Source organism: Cyprinodon tularosa, unplaced genomic scaffold (assembly GCF_016077235.1).
Source record: "Cyprinodon tularosa strain WSP-4 unplaced genomic scaffold, ASM1607723v1 ctg166, whole genome shotgun sequence".
Classification (NCBI taxonomy): Eukaryota; Metazoa; Chordata; class Actinopteri; order Cyprinodontiformes; family Cyprinodontidae; genus Cyprinodon; species Cyprinodon tularosa.
In genome coordinates this window covers 2,635,386-2,655,590 of record NW_024038493.1, presented here as the reverse complement: position 1 = coordinate 2,655,590, position 20,205 = coordinate 2,635,386, and the positions used below count along the sequence as shown (strand labels likewise).

Genomic DNA, 20,205 nt, shown 5'->3' with positions numbered 1-20,205 from the left:
TATTTAATAAAATGTTTTACTTCTTGATAACAGTCCATCCTCTCAGTTATAGGCAGGATCAGCCAATGCACTGCCAACAAGATGTGGCCCTGAGCCGTCCAGAATGTCCCAGATGCTGCGCCCCCTGAGAACAAGCAGGCAGCCGATCCAGGTCAAGGGAAAACAGATCAGGCAGTAACGGTTCCGAGATCCAGGGGTCCATAGTCCGACCAGGGGAACAGATATATCCTGGGTTCAAGGAATCCTCAGACTGTTCAGGCAGGTTCAGAGTCAGAACAGATCAAAAAGCGTGCCCAGACAGACACGCACAAATGCCGACGGGCAGGCTCAGTGGTTGAGGCACAGAGACAAGACGTGTTACCGTGACTACAGTAATAAAACTGACCTTGTCCGTGTTCCAAGCCAAAACAAGACAGAGACGAAAACCCTCTTAATTGGCTGGCCGCCAGGAACCAGGACATGAACCAATGAATAAACTAAACTAATTAAACAGATAAACTAACAGGTACAAACAAACAGACAGCAAACAATGATCTGGCCCCGATAGCTGGGACTGAACCGAATATAAAGCAGAAACCCAGGTGGATAGGATGAGGGGTAATTAGGAACCGGGCAGAATTAAGCAGGTGAATTACATGAACAATTAGGGTGAACCATCAGAACAAATCATGACAGTTACACTGTATTTCAAAGTTAGTGTGCAAAATTTAGTTAACCCTGTTTTTGTTATGATTATTTCTAATGTAGGCTATATTCTGTTTGAGCTTTGCAGTTGCTCCAGTCCCTCGACTGAGGAACCAGCAGGTAGCCAAGGGGATGACATGATTGGACCACACAGCGTCAGTGCTATGGGGGAAAATGGGGTTATTTGGTTTAGTTTTTTTGTTTTGCCCCACGTCTTTCTTTAGTGGACTAATCAGCCACTGTTCAAGTTCACTTTTTTTCAATAAGAGAAGTCAGAACCACTAACCCTTAACTGTCACTCGCAATAAAGTCCCACTCACAGCTGTGGAAGGTGCCTGTATTGTACGTTGGGGGGTACAAACGTAAATTGGATGGCCTCTTCCCTCCAACTGAAATGGAAAACTGTAGTTCCTATGGCAACACAGTGATGCCTTACATGCATGGCTGTAGTTCTGTGGTGCAGGTTAATATAACATCAAACATTTGTCATTTTCTTAAAAAATAAACCTATCCAGTCACATAAAATATTTCAAAGATTTAGGGATTAATTACATCTTTTTTTCCAAACTTGTGATTTTCTGTCAGTGTGATGAAGATCCAGCAAACTGATGGAACTTACATTTGAATGTTTGTTTCCTCCACCACTATTTCGCTTATACACCCGGGGGTGTGCTCGATTTTAGAGGTTGCATCCTCCAAGGACACCGTCTACCTGGACTGGATGCTTCAAGGTCCATGAAAGTAAGGAGACCGGAAGAGTTTTGAACCAAACAGGTCCAGCCTTCTGTGGCTTTAACTGCCTGTATGCTCTGTCGCCTAGCAACCATGAGAGTTGACAAAAAAAGGCAGGACAAGAATGAAAACGAACTCTAAACAGATGTTTCTTTTTATTTTTTTATTGTCAAGTGAACAAAGACAACACCCATGAGAATACAGAGTGGATTAAAGATGACAACCAACGGGAGGCAATGAAATTGTTTAAAAGGGGGTAGAAAGATACAAGTAAATCAATATATATATATATATATATATATATATATATATATATATATATATATATATATATATATATATATATATATATATATATATAAATACTTCCATAAATATATTTCAATAATTTTAGTGCCAATTAAGGCCTTGATTTAAAAAAAAATTAATGAATTGTAATTATTTTTAATTATAAACAATGTAATGTGTAAAAAATATACCTGCAAACTCTCTTAAAATTAAAAAATCCTATTAGATTTATAGTCCCCACAATGCAGACATATTAGAATCTGTCCTTAAATAACAGCCAAACCGATTTACACAGCAACAGATAAAAACCTTTCGTTAAATCAAACATTACACGCCACATATCTGACTCATTAACCATTTAAAACAATTTTCATTAGTTTAAGATGGAACTGTCCACATAGTTGTATTAAAAGAAACTGCACTTCCAAAATTCACCACTGTTCGACGCAGAGTACCTTTTTCCTCTGAGCAAAATGGGCAAAAATAAGGATGCAAATGTTGGTCGCATAAAGAGGGGTCTAACCCCTAGATTCCACATACTCCATCAGCGCTCCGCCCCGCTAACGTACATCGTGCGGAGTGCTTGTCTTTCATGTAAATCAATGAGAGCTGTTCCACGTCCACCGCTACTCCTCTGCACCTCTCCGTCCACGTACGTCTTCTCCGTCCGTCACCGACAAAATACGGAGCCGAGCTGTTTTTTGCTCCGGTCCGGTCCGATCCTAGTTATCCCCGTTACAAAAATCTACAACAACAAAAAATATTTGGGCAGAAACTGAACATATGCTGGATGATGATGGATGATGATTTTTTTAATGCGTCACATTAAATTAAGCGTTCACAGGGTTACAGAAATGACTGTAATTTAATGCATTTTTATTAAAGAATCATAAATGCCACGATAAACATATTTAATTAATTTTAGTGCCAATTAAGGCCTTAATTTAAAAAGAAATTAATGAATTGTAATTATTTTTAATGATCCGCGGAAACCCTGGTTCATTTCCGCATGTTTTGCTGCTTTGAATTTAAAGGAATAGTACACCCAATACATGATTAGCCTTCATTTTCTACTCACCCCCATGCTGAACAACACTCTGGAGTACTTTTTTGATATCTCAAATGCATCTGGAGATCTGGGAGGCTTCTTGCTGTCTGCTGACATTCAAATAATGGAGGTCCATGGCGCCCGAGGCAGAAAGGTCCAAAAAGGTCCACAAAAAACGTGTCAATATTCCTCCATACTGCTCGTCCAATGTATTCCAAGTGTCCTGAGTGGGTAGCATCCAGAATTTACTCGAAACGAAGTCATTTAGAATGTTTTTAGAGCATAAACAGTAGTGTATAGGATTTCCTAAAAGCGCGCTCACGTGTCTACGGAAACCGCGGCAGACCAAACCAGATGAAAGTGCGCATTCAGCGTCTGCTCTGCCGATAATGCAAGCGTAGAAGAAGAAATGTGCTGTTTACCTGTGCAAAGAAAGAAACAACGAAAGAAAAATGTCTGAGGACTTCAGTGTTGAGGAAGAGCATGAGTTCTTTGCCGAGCTGAATGCGCACTTTCGTCTGGTTTGGTCTGCCACGGTTTCCGTAGACTCATGAACGTGCTTTTAGGAAATCCTATACACTAGTAGGATGATTTGCTCCCTGTCACTAGGGTAGTGACAGGGAGCAAAAAGGTCAGAAAAATATGAAAAATAAGCAGTTTGATGGAGAAAATGTAAAAAGCATCAAAATTGTCTAAGAAAAATCATAAAACATTTTTTAAAGGTGTGTATTAGCATTCTTTAATGAGTTAAGGATAGAAATTTGTAAGTTTGGTACCATAATTACACGAATTATGCAAACCCGGATGTATATCTTGTTGTGCATTTGCAAATGAGCTGATGGTAAGGAAATCTGTCAAGAACAGACTGAATTAATGTAGCAAAACATGGATGGGACAACGGGAAACTGCAACTCAAACACTGTAATCGTGTTTTTAAAGTCAATTTATATGCCTATACCAGAAAAAACAAACTCCAGTCTTCTTTGACAAAATAAGGGTATGAAATCGAGGTGTTTGTCCAAGCAGTGTTTTAATCGTCCTTTTTGCACCTTTTTACTGTTGATCTTGGACCTTTTTTTTCTAACAGCTACACTGAAATGTTATAAAATAAATGCATTTACCTTTGAGTAGGTAAATAAGACAATCTTTCAATGGAATTAGTTTTTTATTCTTAAAAAAAGATCATTAGATAATAGTATTGGGGCAGGCTTTACTTTTTTTGTATTTTGAGAATAAAGTCATAATGTTATGAGAATAAAGTCATAAAAGTACAATAAAGTAACATTTCAAGAATAAAGTCATACAATTATGCGAATAAAGTAATACTATGAGTATAAAGTCCTAATATTACAATTGTAAAGTTGTATTTTATGACTAACTCTTACAAGAAACTTTCTTCCCTAAAATGAGGAATATCGAGCATAAGTTGAAGTTACACTTTGGCATCGGCTTGACAAATAAGGGAATGTTTTAGCACACCAGCATCAAATTGGACAGAATGTCAAAGTGGACTCTGGTTTCGGTTTGGTTCTTTTGGTCGGACGTCATATGCTGGTCGGAGCTCAAAGTTTTCTTTCTGAAATGGGTTGTGGTATGATAACTTCATTCTTATTATTTTCCAACTTTATATTCATATTATTACGATTTTATTCTCGTAATGTCTTTTTTCTCAAAATAAAAAAGTTTTTAAATCTCCGGCCCCTTTTACTACGTTGTAAACATGCACTCAAAATAAGACAATAAAATTGCTTTTTAAAATTCTAAATATAAAATGTCTTGTTTCCATTGGCAATGCGTTTCACTTACCTCCTTATTTGGGAAAAATCTACTTATTTTAAGAAAAAAATGACTTAAGATTTCTATTTTTTGCAGTGTATCCTGGAAGTTTCATTCACTCGCCTCCATTGCCTCGGCTTGTTAACTAGTGTTGCACCGATACCGATACCAGTATCGGACGGGGCCCCGATACTGCCCTAAAATGGTGGTATCGGTATCGGCGAGTACCAACAAATAGGGCACCAATACCTGTTTGAGAGCCATAAGTTTATTCAACTATTGTCACCCACTCCTGATAGGCAATAAAAAGTTCTACTGGTTTCACTTTGTATTAGATTTTATCCTGCTTCCCAAAGGTAGGCAGTAGCTTGACAAAGCCATGATGGCAATTATTTTAAATTATTATGGTATCGGTATAGGCCGATACTGCACAGCCAGGTATCGGGTATCTGTATCGGGGCCAAAAAATGGCATCGGCACAACACTATTGTTAACCAATACTATGCATATGGAGTTACGTAATCCTGGGCAAAAACAATGCTTAAAAGACTAAAGTAAAGAGAGAGCAGGACACTGCCATTTGTCATAAAGAAGTAAAAGTCAGTTAACTTGACCATAGCTTTAAGCTAAATAGAAAACATTTTTCTAAAAAGGTTCAGATACTTTAAATCCCTTATTCATTTATTTTGTGTACAGATCTGACAAAGAAAGACAATAACAGATCAGATTACAGTACAATTCTTCCCTTTTATCTAAAATCATAATTTTTTTTATTATAAATTAGATAAATTACATCAACTGAAGAACAGAATCTACAAGAAAATTCCAGACTGAGTCCGGAAGTGGTTCTTTGTTCCAAAAGGTTTCATCCCGCTTCACCCGGCGCTTTGTTTACATCAGACACCCAAGAGTCTCACTTCTGACTAACGATGCTGCGTGCAATCAGCTCCTTCATGATCTCATTAGTTCCTCCGTAGATGGGCTGAATGCGTGAGTCCACAAACGCCCTGAAACAACAGAGAAAGAAGGGTTAACATAAAGCAAACGTCCGATCAGGGGTCTACCTTAAAGCTGCAGCACCTACTTAGCAATAGGGTATTCCCACATATAGCCCCATCCTCCATGGAGCTGCAGGCACTGGGTGGCCACTTTGTTCTGAAGATCCGACGCCCTGTTTGGGAGATTTAGAGTGAAGGTCTTTTCTTTATTTTTGACATTTGCGATTTTATGTGAGATTTCTCACCAGAACTTGGCCATAGATGCTGTGGATGGATCCAGGCGTTTCTCGGAAAGCAGCGTAAGGCAGTTATCGATGAAGGCACGGCCAACGCAGATCTCTGTCTTCAGCTCAGCCAGCTTGTGCTGCACCGTCTGGAAATCACAAAGAACTTTAACTGGTGGATGATTGGTCATGCTGTGGGCCAGCTTCTCTTTTAAAGGTCTAAAGAAACTGTTTAATTTGCAAGATATGAACTACACCGGTGTAATTTAAATACATAAACATTAAATATAGAATTTGGTTAATCAATAAAATTCCCTTGTGCATCTTTACCAGGATCGGCAATAAATGGCAGTCCATTGGTCTGCATGGATGTTAAGTCACAATGGTGTTTGGCTTCAAGTGAAAAGAATGTGATTTGTATAACAAATAAATTAATTTTAAAAAGTGTGAGAAAGTAACAGGTTAAAACTTCACATTACTGAAATACAAAAAACATCTATGAAAAAAGTACATAACTCTCAAAACCTTTTTTCAATTATCAAAAAAAATTTTCAAGGATGATTTTTTCTTTATATCAACAGATCATACTTTTTGCTTGCAACCATTATGGAACAAAATTCACTCAATATTTACAAAGGAAGTTCACTGTGAGTATATTTTCTCTGAAACCACCAAGTTCAGTCCATGCAACAAGTGAATATCCACATTTTTTATAAGAAAATAATACTGAGGAGAAAAAAAGTCATAGTTTAGACATAGAGCTACAATCTATGAGTTACCCTCATGACTTCAACAAAGAAATGTAAAGAAAAAAACAATTAGGCAACACAGCCTCCTAACAGATTTAAGAGGAAAACAAAGAAAATACAAAGATACAATCCCGGACAAGGCCCCAACATATTTTTCACCTTTACTGTTTTGAGCCATACTATTGCTGCAAACTATATAAAAGATGCTTTTTCAAGTTAAAAACTAAAAGAGGGCCATTTGGTGATACAGACCTGTAGATGAGCGATGGTCTTTCCAAAAGCCTTCCTCTGCATAACATAGTTCCTGGTCTCCTCAAACATGAACTCACAGCTGGATATGGCCATGTCAGCAATCACTAGACGCTCCTGTGGCAGTTCATTCATCAGGTAGTAGAAACCCTTGTTGAGTTCACCCAGAAGAGCACTAGCTGGAAGCCGCACATCCTCAAAAAAAAGTTCCGCCGTGTCCTTTGAGACAAAAAAGGAGAAATCAAGCATCCGTAAATTGAGCCATTCGTTATCAGGATCTGCGTCGGACACCCGCTACCTGTGCCTTCAGGCCTATTTTCTCAAGTTTCCGTCCTTTTTGGAAGCCCTTCATGCCATTTTCCACAAGGAACAGACTGATGCCATGTGCAGCTGCCTTTGCCTCGCGGTTTGTCACGGTCACCACCACCACCACATCGGCCATCCAACCGTTAGTGATGAATACCTTAGAGGAAGAGAAAGACATTGAACCCCATGATGCATTTGTAGTTGAAGTTCCCTACTGGATTTTTACTAAACTCTTACTTTGTTGCCATTCAGGATCCAGTCACTGCCGTCCTTCTTGGCATATGTCCTCACACCCTGAAGGTCACTGCAGCAGTTTAAACAGAGACACCTTGGTTAGGAATATCTTTAACGCAAGACAGGAAGTGAGGCTGCCGTCCTCACCTGCCGGCTCCAGGCTCAGTCATTGCGATCGCCCCAATGCATTTCCCAGCAGTCATAGTGGGAACGAAGCGTTCGATCTGCTCCTTAGTCCCATAGTTTACGATGTAAGGCATGACTATGTCCGAGTGCAAAGCAAAACCCGGACCCGTGCAGTTGGTGTACATTCTGACAATGGAACAAAGTTGAATTTTATTATAAAAATAACAAATGTTTAGTCTTAAAAGGTTGCTTCTCATTTTGAAGTATCTGTATAAATGTTTTCAGTTATTAATAGCAGATATCAATGAATACAGATAAGTGGATGAATTGCAAACTCACTGCTCTTCCCATGTGATGGCTGCAGAAAACACATCCCCTCCAATGCCACCATGCTCCTCCGGTACCATCAACCCGAGCAGACCTAGCTCTCCAGCCTTTTCCCACACCTCCCTGCTCACCTGGCCCGCTTTTTCCCACCTGGGAGAACAAATAAAGTTCTAACCTAAACCGTAAAAAAAAATACTTTTTCTTTCATCATCTCCCTCTGGCTCTATGGAGTGAATTTTGCTTCATTAATCTTGTGAACAAATAACATGTTTTGTTGATGAAATAAAAAAAATTCCTTCTAAAAATGAAACTTTTACAATTTTTTTTTTTAATGAAAAGAATGGTTTTGAAAGAAATTGTTATGCTTTCTCATTTTAGTTTACTTTCTTTTCTCCATTTTAATTTTTCAAATTATGTTTTACAGCTAAAATTTTCTTCACTTCAAGGCCAGTACAACTTGCTCTGAACCGCCGAAAATGTTGTTTCAACCGTCCATTTGCAATTTGAAAACAGTGCATTCAAACTAAATCGAAACAACAGAAATATGTAAAACAAAAAGAAAAAAAACATTTATTTTTAAATAAACTTTCAAAATATAACAGCTGCAGAAAAAATTACAAAAATAAAATTCTAAAATATGAAAAACACATTTCAAGAAAAAAAGATTGGCAAAAACAAACTTCCGATCCCAGATTGCCTTTTTTTAAAAATGTTAAATTTATAGCAATTTATAGCAAAAATAAGTTCACTCCATATCCAACCACCTACTCTTTGTGGTGTGGAACAACTTCCTCTTGGAAGAAACGGCGAACGCTTTGCCTGAAGATATCGTGGTCCTCGTTAAAGATGCGACGAGTCCCGATGTCCATCAGGGTTCTGGCGCTGGAGGTCTCTGGTCGGATCGAGGCGACACGAGGCGTCCCTTGCTGCTGAGCCTCAGTGTGCTGCTTCCTGTGAGGAAACAGAACTATAATGGTTTGTTTTGAGAAAGGTACTACTCCGCTATGAAGTGAATTTTGCACCATTATTGTGGACCACACTGAATATTGGAATAAAAAAATAAAAAAAACATTGTAATCCAAAAATGAAATTTTGGAAAAGTTTTTCTCAGATGATGTTAAAAAAATAGACACATCATTTTATATATATATATACATATATATATATATATATATATGTATATACATATATACATATATATATATATATATATATATATATATATATATATATATACATATACATATATATACATATATATATATACATATACATGTGTATATATATACACACATTTCTTATTTTCACGTTTTTATTAAAGTTTTTTTAGTGTCTGGTTTTTAAACCGAGTTTTACTGACTGTATTCTTTTCAAAATCGTTTTATAGATCACATTCTCCTTACTTCAAGCCCACTACGAGCGCTGCCTCTTGACCTGTAAAAATCTCGTTAACATTTTTTTAAATGCAGTTCATAAATCTCAATCTAAAGAAGACACTTAAAAAAGTAAACTAAAAATCTGTTGAAAAATAAAAAAAGGGGAAAAAAATAATATATATATATATATATATATATATATATATATATATATATATACATACACATATATATATGTAATAAATTTGAAAAAAATATTTTTGAAAAACAAAATCTAAGACAGCAAAGTTGTCTTTAAAACGTTTTTTGAACTTTCATTTCTTGATTGCATTTTCTCTTAATCCCATTTTAAAAAATTTGTTCTTTGCAATAATAATAGAACCATATTCAGTTTTTTTTTCTGCATATTTAAACCAAATTGATCTGAAACTGGTTTTGTCATTTTTCTCTTCCTTCAAGTTATAGAAACATATCAAAATTCCTTTTTTTCCCCAAAAAACATTCTTGTTTCGTTTTCTGAGCTGATTAAAGTTTTTAAAACTGATATTTAAGGATCTTTCCAGTAAAAGAGGCTGTAAAAGAAGTGTGTCAAAGGTTACAGTGACCTGTTTACAAACAACCTTTGCATCCAATAGAACATTTGACGCTTATGTCACAGAGTGATCAGAAATGTTATCATTATAACTTCACACTAACAGACTAAAAACATTTCTACTTTTAAAATTTAGATTTTTTTCTCCCTCTCAGCCACCTACATATATCTATCTCTCTTTAATAGTTAATAAGAAAATGTAAACGTCGTGTTTAACCTGGCAGCGGCTGCAGGAAGCGCCTGTCCTCGTCTGGAGACATGTTTAACTCCAAACAAACACGATTTAAAAGCTTTCTTTAAGAACATCCTGGTTGAAAATCAGTCAAACAAACGCAGAAACAGGAGAAGCAAAGATCGTCTAGTTTGTAAACACCGACCACTCGGTTGCTTTATGCTATAGGTGTGGAAGGCGTTTTCATTTTTTTCCCCAAATTTAACTGGTTTGGTTTTCTAGTATTAAAAACACAGCTTTAAATTTAATATACGCGTACATTTCTTTTTAAACTTTAAACGTTTGTTGTCTTTCAGAGAACGCAGAAAAACATATCATATGAAGCAGAGTGACACCTCCTTTTTTTGTAGTTCTCTTTTTTCTTCTTTGAGCTGAGGAATCTGGGGCATCTTGTTCCCTGCTGTCACCTAGTGGTAGATTCTTAACAAGCCACTATTCTGGATTTACGTTTTCAATAAAATGATAGACAAAACTGTATATTATTTAAATCCAGATTTTAAGACGGATAATTTTTTTTATCATTACATCAAATCTAAAAAGTACGGAAGAGGATTAGGGCCACTGAAAAAAAAAAAAAAAGTTAACTGATTTTTAAATGTTATTTTTTCAGTTCAGTATGGGAAAAAAGTCAGAATTCTGAGATTAAAGTCAGAATTTTGACTTTAATCTCAGAATTCTGACTTTAATCTCAGAATTTTGGATCTTACGGTAGATGGGCACCATGAAGTACGGAAGAGGATTAGGGCCACTGAAAAAAAAAGGACTTAATTTTGTAAGGGGAAAAAAAAAAAAAAAAAAAAAAAAAAGGAGTGGCAGATTAGTGATAATGAGAAAGGTGTGTTACTGTAAACTTATAACAGGTCCAAAGGTTACTGGGACTATTAAAATAGACTTAATAACAGGAGGTAAGTCTGCTGGTGAAGATTCTCACTCATCCAGGTCATAATCAGGGCCGTAACTACCATTGAGGACACAGAGGTCATGCCCTCGTTATCAATTATTTTTTCTATTGCTTAAACTGTGATATTCACCAAAATAAATGACAGTGAATCTGACCGTAGGGCTGTAGTATGAGCCATTTCTGCAGCAGTCTATTGTCAATGCAGTTGCCAAGATGGTTTACTATTACCTACATTATGGCTTCATACAGGTTGGAGAACTTCTCACACACCATTTATTTTACACATGCTCAGTGTAACACAGTAGTGCACACATTACTACCAAACAACCCATATGCTGTTTCACATGGCTTTGCAAAAAAAAACAAAAAAAACAGAAATATCCACAACAAGGGCGATGATCTTTGTCCCTCACCAAACTGTGAGGTGTTTTATATTTCAAGAACGAAAACTAGCCCAACTATCTAATAAAAGCAGCTATTTAATCACCCTAAGTCAACATGCACTGTCGCTATGGTAACTAGATGTTCTGACTCTTGGCCTCTGTATTTTTTGGGCCCGGCGTACAGCCCTGGTAATGATCATTCCAAAAAGTTATTATTTTTTTTTGATCCACTGCACTTTCTTTCTAGTTTGAGCGTTTCGCTTCCCATCAAGGACGTTTATCAAATAGCCCAACAACTTGTTAGGGCTTAGAAAACATGCAAATTGAACCCGGAGAACGGGTCCACCCCTTACGAATGGAGAATCGTTTTGGGTTCTTTGTTAGACTTTTCTTTTTATTGCTTTTTCATTTTTTTATTTATGGTGTACCCGCTTTTCCCCCATAGACTGCTGGAGATAGGCATCATGAGCCTGAAGGTGGAGAAGATGGGTGATAAACTATTTATTTTTCTAAGTTGTATTATTTCAAATAGAATTTTTTATGGTTTTATATCTAGAAATCTAATGGTTTTCTCAATTTCTTTTTTTTTTATTTAAAATATTCTAGTTTTTCTAACAAATTTTTTTTTTTTTTACTTTTCTTCACATCTCTTGCTTTTACATTGAGCTTTACAAATTGAATCAAATGTATTTTTTAAATATTCAACGGGACGTTTAGGTTAGCATGGTATTATTTAATGGTATATTTAATAGTGAAATGAACTACTAGATAAATAAATACATGTTTTTTTTATTATTGGTATCTTTATTTCGAACATGCAAGAAAAAGACAAAAAAAAAAAAACAATGTTTAAAAACATTGGAGAGAAAAACAACAAACAAGGTACCCTTCTTTCCTGAGTGCGAAAAGGAGTAGGAAGAAGTAAACCTTATGTACTCCTACCCCTTTAATTCTTGTATTTCTTCAATTTACAATATTTATATTGTAAATTGAAGAAATGTTCCATCTACTTACGTCATTTTTTCATTTATTATTTTTTTAATAATACTTTTTCCCCTCATGTACTTGCAGGATCACATCATAATGATCAAAACTATCTCATTTAAGGTCCTGACCCTTAGGGGTCCCAATGGTCCCAACCCCTACTATAGGAACCCCTGTACTAAAGAAACATTGCTGTATTTACTTTTTACACGAGATGGTATGCAATGGTAATTAGATATTATTAATATTAATCATATTATAAGAATGATCTAATAATTTGGAGACAAAAATGATTCAAATGAGTTTTATTTGTTAATAAATGTGGCAAATGCTGTTTATCCACGTTACTCACTTTAGATTTAGCTTCTGAACATGTAATTGTATGGGTGTGTAGGGAACAGATGTGGGTTAAATGTGTAAAAATATGTTCATTCTAAAACTACTACCCTGTGAGAAATTGAGGAAAAAGTAAAATCTGTCTCCTCTCTCCACTATACTAAGTATTACCATATAGGCAACATTAAGATTTTGAATTTAAATTAATCCACATGTTGTTATTAAAGGGATAAAATAATAGGTAGGAGTTGTCGGTGTCTTTGTGCCCCAGTTAAAAAGAGAGAAGAGCTTGAATTTACAGTTTTCTGTGTGAATAAAAAGGAGAACAAAATAACTATAATACAAAGCAAAAAAAATATAATATTAAAAAAAACAAAATAATTTACGTCAGTGAAGTTAGAATGTATTCACTTCCTTTTATTACCACAAGGGGGCGACCTTTTTTAACTTTAGCGCTACTCCTTATCTAAATAAGGAGTCAAGGACCCCAAACTGATGGAGGGGGGGCCCTAATTTTATATATATATGATATGAAACTGTGTTATATCAAACCTATAGTCATTCTATTACAGATGGAATCATGTAACAAAAGTAACTTCGCCCTGGGATTATTAAAGTATTTCTGATTCTGATTGGCTTTCTGCATGTTGGTCCGAAATAACTATTTTCTAACAATTTCTAATCAGAACATTTTCTCTGAATGAATGAAAATTTTTGTTTTTTTCTCCATTAATGGTAAATAAGTTCATATTCCATCCACATTCCTGAGCTGCAGTTTTATTTTACTCTACGTGGACTGTACCTCTTATGGTTCACTTGGTACAGTTATCACTAATATTGTTTTTTGTCAAACTTTTATTTAACAAAAAACATATTTAGATTAACTCAAATTTTTAAGGAAGACCAGACAAAATTTTTTAAGGATAAAATAAATAAAAAGAACAGTTACAAAACATTATATATAAACTGCTTCCTTAAATACTATTTGAAAAGAATGTTTTTAGACTCAAAAACCCTGAAAATTGAATAAGACCATCAATCTAGCTTTAAATGCACTCAGGGAGATGTAGATATAGACCTAGAATGACCTTAATTATAAAGCAGAACCAACAATGCAGCCTGTGGTAGTCACAGAAGCATATCCAACGCTAGAATATAACTGACAGTCATTGATCAAACTGTTGCAGTTGGTGACAAATCTCAATGCAAAATAATAAACTGTGTCAACCTTGTAAAAAACACTGGGTGCATGCACAAGTATAACAGTGTATTCTTATTATCAGTTCGTACGAAATGGTACGAAAAGTTATGCACAGTAATTCCGTACATTTTTGACATTTTTTTCGTCGTATTTTTACGTCTTGCGATATCCTTGCGCATGCGCATCTTACGCACCATTCAATAACATAGAATTTAACATACAATTAACCCTAACCCTGACCCTAACCCTAAGATACAAAACAGCAAGCAACGTAGTTTGAGACATCAAGAAGTAATTATTGCACTGTTTTTCCCAGTTTTACGACCGTCCGCGGATCTGCTTTTTTCGTCTGTCTGCCTGCGCATGCGCACTGATCTGTATCTTCGTGGAAAAACGTCAAAAACGTACGAAATACTGTGGATAACTTTTCGTACGATTTCATACGAACTGATAATGAGAATATGTTGAGTATAAGCTCACCATAGTCCAACACAGACGAAAAAGTGTAAGCTATAAGTCATTTATTACATCCATCCATCCATTTTCTGACATGCTTAACCTAAGTGGGGTCGGGGGTCTCCAGCTGTCTATGGGCGAGAGGCATTGTACACCCTGGACAGGTCGCCTGTCCATCACAGCATTTATTACATTAAAAGAGAAAGTTTCTGTCTCAACTTTTTCAATAATTGATGCACAAGTGTTTAAGAAGTGAAGGAGTCATCTAGATACCGATGTATTTATAGCAGGAATCACACATGGTCTAATTTTACTCTCGATCCAAATGTCTCAAATTGGTAAGGTCCTTGAAGCTGTGGTGGAAATGCAAACACAACAGGTCAATAAAATAGTGCAAGCAGTTAGGAAGGAACTAAGACCAGCAAGCAAGATGCTCTTCAGCAGCAATTCCATTAGCAAAGGGACCTCCTGACATTCATAGACAGACAATTTAGGCACAAACAACATCATGAAGTTGAAGAAAAATATATTACTTGGTGAGATGTACTCTGTGTGACATACAAATGTTCTCCCTTGCATATATTTTGGGTTTTATAATGGAGGGCAGCAGCCCTTTTTCTACATTGGAGTAGTTTTCTGGAAGGCTATGGTAGAAACTTGACCAGCGTGAGTCCTTAATGACGTCAGTGAGGCTGAAAGCTTTCTGTCTATAGCTGCTTTACCTGGATAGACTTACTCTTGACCCCGCCAAAGGTGAAGAGGTAAATGCTAAGAACAGGAGGTAGGAGCTACAATTAGAGGTACTTGGATTGAGCCTTTTGAGTTGCTAAAAGAATAAAATTTGTCTGGGAAGGATTCAGGACAAGATTCAGCTTTAGTAAGCCGACTGCGTCATCTGCATAGAGATGAACATTTTTGGTTTTCATAAAAAAGCTGTTTTCAAGTCTTGTTGGGCTTGCAAAAACTGTCAGCAGGATGTTGACTGCAAATGTTTGTCTTTGAAGATGTTCTTACATCAGTGAGTTATAAAAAAAGAAATGAAAAAACATAAAAAGCTATAGTTCACCAGTGCAAATGATCGGTTTGCATTTCTTCAGCACAACATGTTTTACAAAGATTCTCAGGGTTAGTGGCATGTTTTCTATAAAAAAAAATGCATACATTTCATTCTTGAAGGGGGATTTTTTAATCGCCACTGCGACCACAGATGATTTGAAGTCAGTTCTATAAAATACTTGTAAATAACGTACCAAGTTGTAATGGCAGAAAAGACAAACTTTGGATTTTCATATAATTTTCAGGAAGTTTTGTCTAATTACGATAAATAATCCATATAAAGATGACATAATCAACATATTGTTTCATCTTATATTTTATGCATAAAGGGATTCAAATCAATATGAATTTGTTGTAATTTTTACTATTTAAAAAAAGACAGATAGGAAGTTGGTTATTTCTGCCATTTACCTCCCTAAAGTAGCTAAATTAACTCCATAAATGGAAGAAAATGTTTTGAAATGATAAGCAGCAGATGAAACAGCCAAACAGGAATGTATTCTATAATTATGCATTGCAACCATATCCCTGTATTAAATAAATCATTTATAAAACATTAAAAGTCTATTTAAAGGAATAAAATCAAGTACTGTAGAGGGTTAAACACCTACCAGTCCTAATATGTAATATTTCATTAAAATGTATTTATTTATGTATCAGTATAGAAATAAATGGTAATATGACCAAAAGATACCATCTAAATTAGATTTTAATTTGTCTATTACCTGAAAAAACTAAATGGAAGATATTTGCAACAGTTTGGTAGCTTAAAAATAGGTATCAAATAAACTGATCCAGAGTCTGTAAAAAAAATTGGAGTTGGGAGAATCTAGATTTAGCGTCTAGATGTGAATGTTGGTAATGAAAGATCAAGAATCAGCCCGGGTGGGATGTACGTTGGAAAAGTTTATTCTGACATGAATCAGAGTGAAAATAAATACAACTTTTCAGGGAGGTGGGAAACTTCTGGCGGTCTGTCCACGACCGCTCTCCAGCACCTTTGGCATTGCTGGGCCAGTGATGACGGAACTGAATGAGGTGGCGGTGGGAAGGGAGGGATCTACCCTCACTTGATGAGTGGTCACCCCTTCTCCCCCGTTCCTCACCCCATGCGGCAAGAGTGGCGACATGCCCCGGGGGGGAGAGTAGAGGCCGAGTGATAGGTGGGGTCTACAACAAAAGAGGTGGCGTCCTGAGAGAGGTGGGTTTGAGACGAAGTGGAAAGGAAAACAATAAAACAACAAGATGGGTTTGCTTCAACATCCCTTGTACATAGTCCTTGTCTTTCCTTGGTTGGTCTTTATAACAGTGTGATGTCCAGAACACTGTTGGGCTGTCTGTAGGTGAGCTACAGTTTCTTCAGCACTCGTGCTGCCGGCCTCTTACACAGACATGACGTGCTTGACGAAAGCTGCAGGAAAAGGTTTGGGTTATTACATGGTTTCAATGAAACATTAAAAAATAGGGGCCTGAAAGTTCGAAGGCTTACCCTCATAGTGTACACTGCCAGCCTCATCTTCCTGTCCAGTCATAAGGGCGTCAATCTCAGCCTCATTCATCTTCTCTCCTGGAGATGTGCAAGAATGGATGTCAGATTCTCAATTTCAAGCTCCCTGCCTGCTAAGCAAACTATATATGTGCCTGTCTAAATTTACCCAGAGTGGAGAGCACAATGCGCAGCTCAGCGCCCATAACTGTGCCGTTGCCCTCCTTGTCAAAGACACGCAGACCCTCAACGTAGTCGTCGTAGGTTCCCTTGGGTTGGGCGTCGACCTCCTTCAGCATGGGCAGGAAAGCGTCGAAGTTAAGCCTCTTGTTGGCCATGTCTGTTGGTTTACAGCACTCTCTTGTTTAGGGAGATACAAGAAAACAGCTGGAACTTTCCTTGAAGAACTTTATTCTCCTACCGTCAGCGCTGGGGTTGCCAAGGATTTTGACAACAGCCTTGTTGGTGGGGTTCTGGCCCAGAGCACGCATGATGTCGGCCACCTGGTTGTAGGCCACCTGGTTGTCACCGACTCTGTCAAAGAGACCAAAAGCCTCCTTGAAGTCTGAGGGAAAGACGAAAGAAACGGTTGAGTTTTAAGTCTCGGTAACAAGCTGGCAGATAAAAGTCAAGCCTGCTTGTCATAATTGCCTTTCTGTGTTTTCGATGATTAGAACATTCTTGTTGGTGACAGCTGCACAATGCCATGCTGTACTGAAGATTAAAAAGAGCCTTAACCGCATGCTTTTGCCATTGTTAATGGCTGACTGAAAACAACAGCTGTATCTAAGCAGAGACGATAAAAAAATGGGCCCCAGACAAAGGTTTGCCATCTCTACAAATCCCACCAGGAACTCAAAGTGACCTTTTTGAGTGATCCAGGCAATCCTATGTCTCAGTCCTAGCAGCAACAGCTGTACCCTCTCCTTCAACCCCGACCCCTCCTCATTCTTGCATGGAGTAAACTGATAGACCCTGACAGAGAAAACCAAAGCCATAAAGAGACATGGCTTCAGCTGATTGAACCTGAGAATGCTGACTATGAACTTAGCGACACCTTGCTTGAAAAAGGATCCTAAAAGATACCAAGAAAATGGTTGCCAAGACATAAGGGTGTTTCTTAGACCCTCAAAGCAGTCCTTGACACATCTCTCAACAAGAAAATAACGGGATGGAGATGGTTTGGTAATGCAATACCAGTAGCTCGGTATCTTACACCCACTTGGGAATTAACACCACTTACGCTTATAAAAGGGGGCTAGGTTGTCTTAGAATAGACAATTAGAGTCAAGTGTTTGGAATGCTATCTTCAACAGCTGTCTTTGCTCTGCTTTTAGACAAGAGATGTGGTTTTCTTGGGGTGATAATTGGAAAATCTATATGAAAATTTCTGTTGGCTGGTGCAAAACACTACAAGGATGTATTTTCTCGTATTTTCTCTCCACCCGCTGAATTGACGTAGCTTTAGCTAGCGAGATCTTCTTGACTTACCCTCAATCTGGTCCGGTGTGAACTCCGTCTGTCGTATAGAAACACAAAAAAATGCACAAATGAACACATGAATCAAAGAATAATAATAAAAGCAACCAAACCCACTTCATTCCAAACTATTGGTAAGGATGATGGAGCTCTTGTGTTTTTCTTTGGGTATTTGTTGAACCCCTTATAGCCAGGTTGACGAAACAAACACAATTTGGAGTCTTGCAAATGGGAAATTCCAAACAAAAAGCTTTAAGGGGCCCAATCTGATAGCAAAAATCCAAACCAAGCCCAAATTGAACCATCCAACATTTACTACACACCATTTTGGAGAGAAGGTGCACAGAGGAGCGGAAAGAAAGGAGAAGAGAAGCTGAAGTCCCAAGATAGAGTGGTCCTGAGCCATGGTCAAAGCCCCCTTATTTATGCCTGGCATGTGATGTCACATATGCTCATAGTGGGGGTTGGGGGATCAAATGACACTTTGGAACATCTTTAACTTTCTTAGGGAAAGAAGAGCTGTGCTCCCCTCAGAGCAAAGGGAGACGGCCTTTAGAAGGGGAAGGGACTATTTTTGGAAGGCCAAGCAACGTCTCCAGAATTAAGACATGGGGTTTATAATCTCTAAGGAATAAAATACTAAAACTACCTGGTCAGTGGAGGTAAACTTTCTAGAGGATAGCTAACATGGGGGAAATGCAGCAGATCAGGCTGCTTTCCTCAGATGGATCCTTGGACCTGTCAATCTTATTTACAAGGTGGTATTTTTAAAACGGCCAGAACACTCCTCCTCATATGGTGAAATGACAGCAGGGGGAAAAAAAGCAGTTGAAAAGTTAACTCCCCTTCGGCAGGTATGGAGTTGGTGAGCATGCTGGTAAACTTGAGATCTATGAGGTTTATCATACAGAAGTTTTTCCTTTTTTCTTTTGCTGCTTTAACAAACCGGACAAATCTGCAGTCGAAAAGGTAAACATTGTAAAAAAAAACAGACAAACCCTGAGTGCAGTCATGTCTGGATCTACGCACTTCAATCGTTTTCTTCCAAACAACAAATTCTGAACACTCACCTTAAGTTTTGATGAACAGAATAGCATAACTTTCAGATTTTATCTTTGAAATTGTTTATTGAAGTAGCAGCCTTGAAATGAACATCCTGAGAGGGAATTTGTTGTATCGTTGATTTTTTGATTTCCAAATCAACTACACCTCAATCTCAGTAATAAGAATCGAATACTGTAGTGTCTCTATGAGCTTTGCATTGGTGCCATCTGTTAACATCAGTTTTCAAGTCTTGCTTCTCAGTTAGACTCCGAATGTGTCGTTGTGACACCGGAACACCGTGATCTAGAACATTCCACTGCAGCTATGGCTTTACGTTACGAGTCTTTGGCTCAATCCGAATATTTCAAATTGTAGCCCCTATCGTTCATCTTTCGTGGGGTCAACAGTAAGATCTGGGTATGGAAGGAGCACCTGACTGCTGTGCTGAATCCAGACAGCCTTCAGCTTAACGCCTGTCAAAACAGGGCAGATACAAACAGGTATGACGCTAGCTTAGTTCTGAAACCCAAAACATATGACGGGTAGATTAGCATGTGTCATGCAAAGAGTACATGTGGAAAAAGAACATTTATTTCTGTTAAACTCTATGAGGTTGGCTATACCCATATGACTATGACGGAAAGGATAGGGGCAAACATAAAGCTAGTGGCAGCTAAGGCGTCTCTATGCTAGCTGCATTGATGCTAAAGAGTGTACTACTTCTTGGTACTAGTGCCTTCTTTCCTGCAAGCACTATTTGGTTAGCAATTATTTACGGAGTGAATATTGTTCCATTATAGCAAAGATGATGGAAAGAAATGGGGGAAAAAAGTAATCCAGAAACTTTTTTTTACAGACTTTTTATTTTCAGTTGTTTCTAAATTTGTTTTCCATTGCCTTTTTCGTTCCAAATTGCGTTTCACAGATCACATTTTGTT

General features: G+C 37.3%; 2 protein-coding genes across 2 annotated transcripts; both read right to left on the bottom strand.

The window, feature by feature from the left end:
• Positions 1 to 5,188: 5,188 nt before the first annotated feature.
• Positions 5,189 to 10,015, bottom strand: acadl (acyl-CoA dehydrogenase long chain). Its single transcript, XM_038280905.1, has 10 exons — positions 9,927 to 10,015; positions 8,510 to 8,692; positions 7,754 to 7,891; positions 7,436 to 7,600; positions 7,292 to 7,358; positions 7,047 to 7,211; positions 6,752 to 6,967; positions 5,772 to 5,899; positions 5,613 to 5,699; positions 5,189 to 5,535 (listed from the first exon to the last, which is right to left on the bottom strand). The coding sequence occupies exons 1-10, from the start codon at positions 10,013 to 10,015 to the stop codon at positions 5,442 to 5,444; spliced, it is 1,332 nt and encodes a 443-aa protein (XP_038136833.1). The 3' UTR covers positions 5,189 to 5,441.
• A 6,129-nt stretch (positions 10,016 to 16,144) lies between these two features.
• On the bottom strand, positions 16,145 to 18,679 carry mylz3 (myosin, light polypeptide 3, skeletal muscle). Its single transcript, XM_038280983.1, has 6 exons — positions 18,547 to 18,679; positions 18,236 to 18,263; positions 17,166 to 17,309; positions 16,914 to 17,084; positions 16,748 to 16,825; positions 16,145 to 16,669 (listed from the first exon to the last, which is right to left on the bottom strand). The coding sequence occupies exons 1-6, from the start codon at positions 18,547 to 18,549 to the stop codon at positions 16,641 to 16,643; spliced, it is 453 nt and encodes a 150-aa protein (XP_038136911.1). The 5' UTR covers positions 18,550 to 18,679; the 3' UTR covers positions 16,145 to 16,640.
• Between the last annotated feature and the right edge of the window lie 1,526 nt (positions 18,680 to 20,205).

Excerpts from the sequence above, each read along its gene's own strand:
- acadl (XM_038280905.1), bottom strand. The coding sequence starts at position 10,015 with ATGTTCTTAAAGAAAGCTTTTAAATCGTGTTTGTTTGGAGTTAAACAT. Across the intron at positions 7,601-7,753 it reads GCCATCACATGGGAAGAGCA|AATGTACACCAACTGCACGG; the intron begins GTGAGTTTGCAA and ends TTCCATTGTCAG. Across the intron at positions 5,536-5,612 it reads TGGGAATACCCTATTGCTAA|GGCGTTTGTGGACTCACGCA; the intron begins GTAGGTGCTGCA and ends CTGTTGTTTCAG.
- mylz3 (XM_038280983.1), bottom strand. Across the intron at positions 17,310-18,235 it reads CACACCGGACCAGATTGAGG|ACTTCAAGGAGGCTTTTGGT; the intron begins GTAAGTCAAGAA and ends TCTTTCCCTCAG. Across the intron at positions 16,670-16,747 it reads TGGCAGTGTACACTATGAGG|CTTTCGTCAAGCACGTCATG; the intron begins GTAAGCCTTCGA and ends CTTTTCCTGCAG.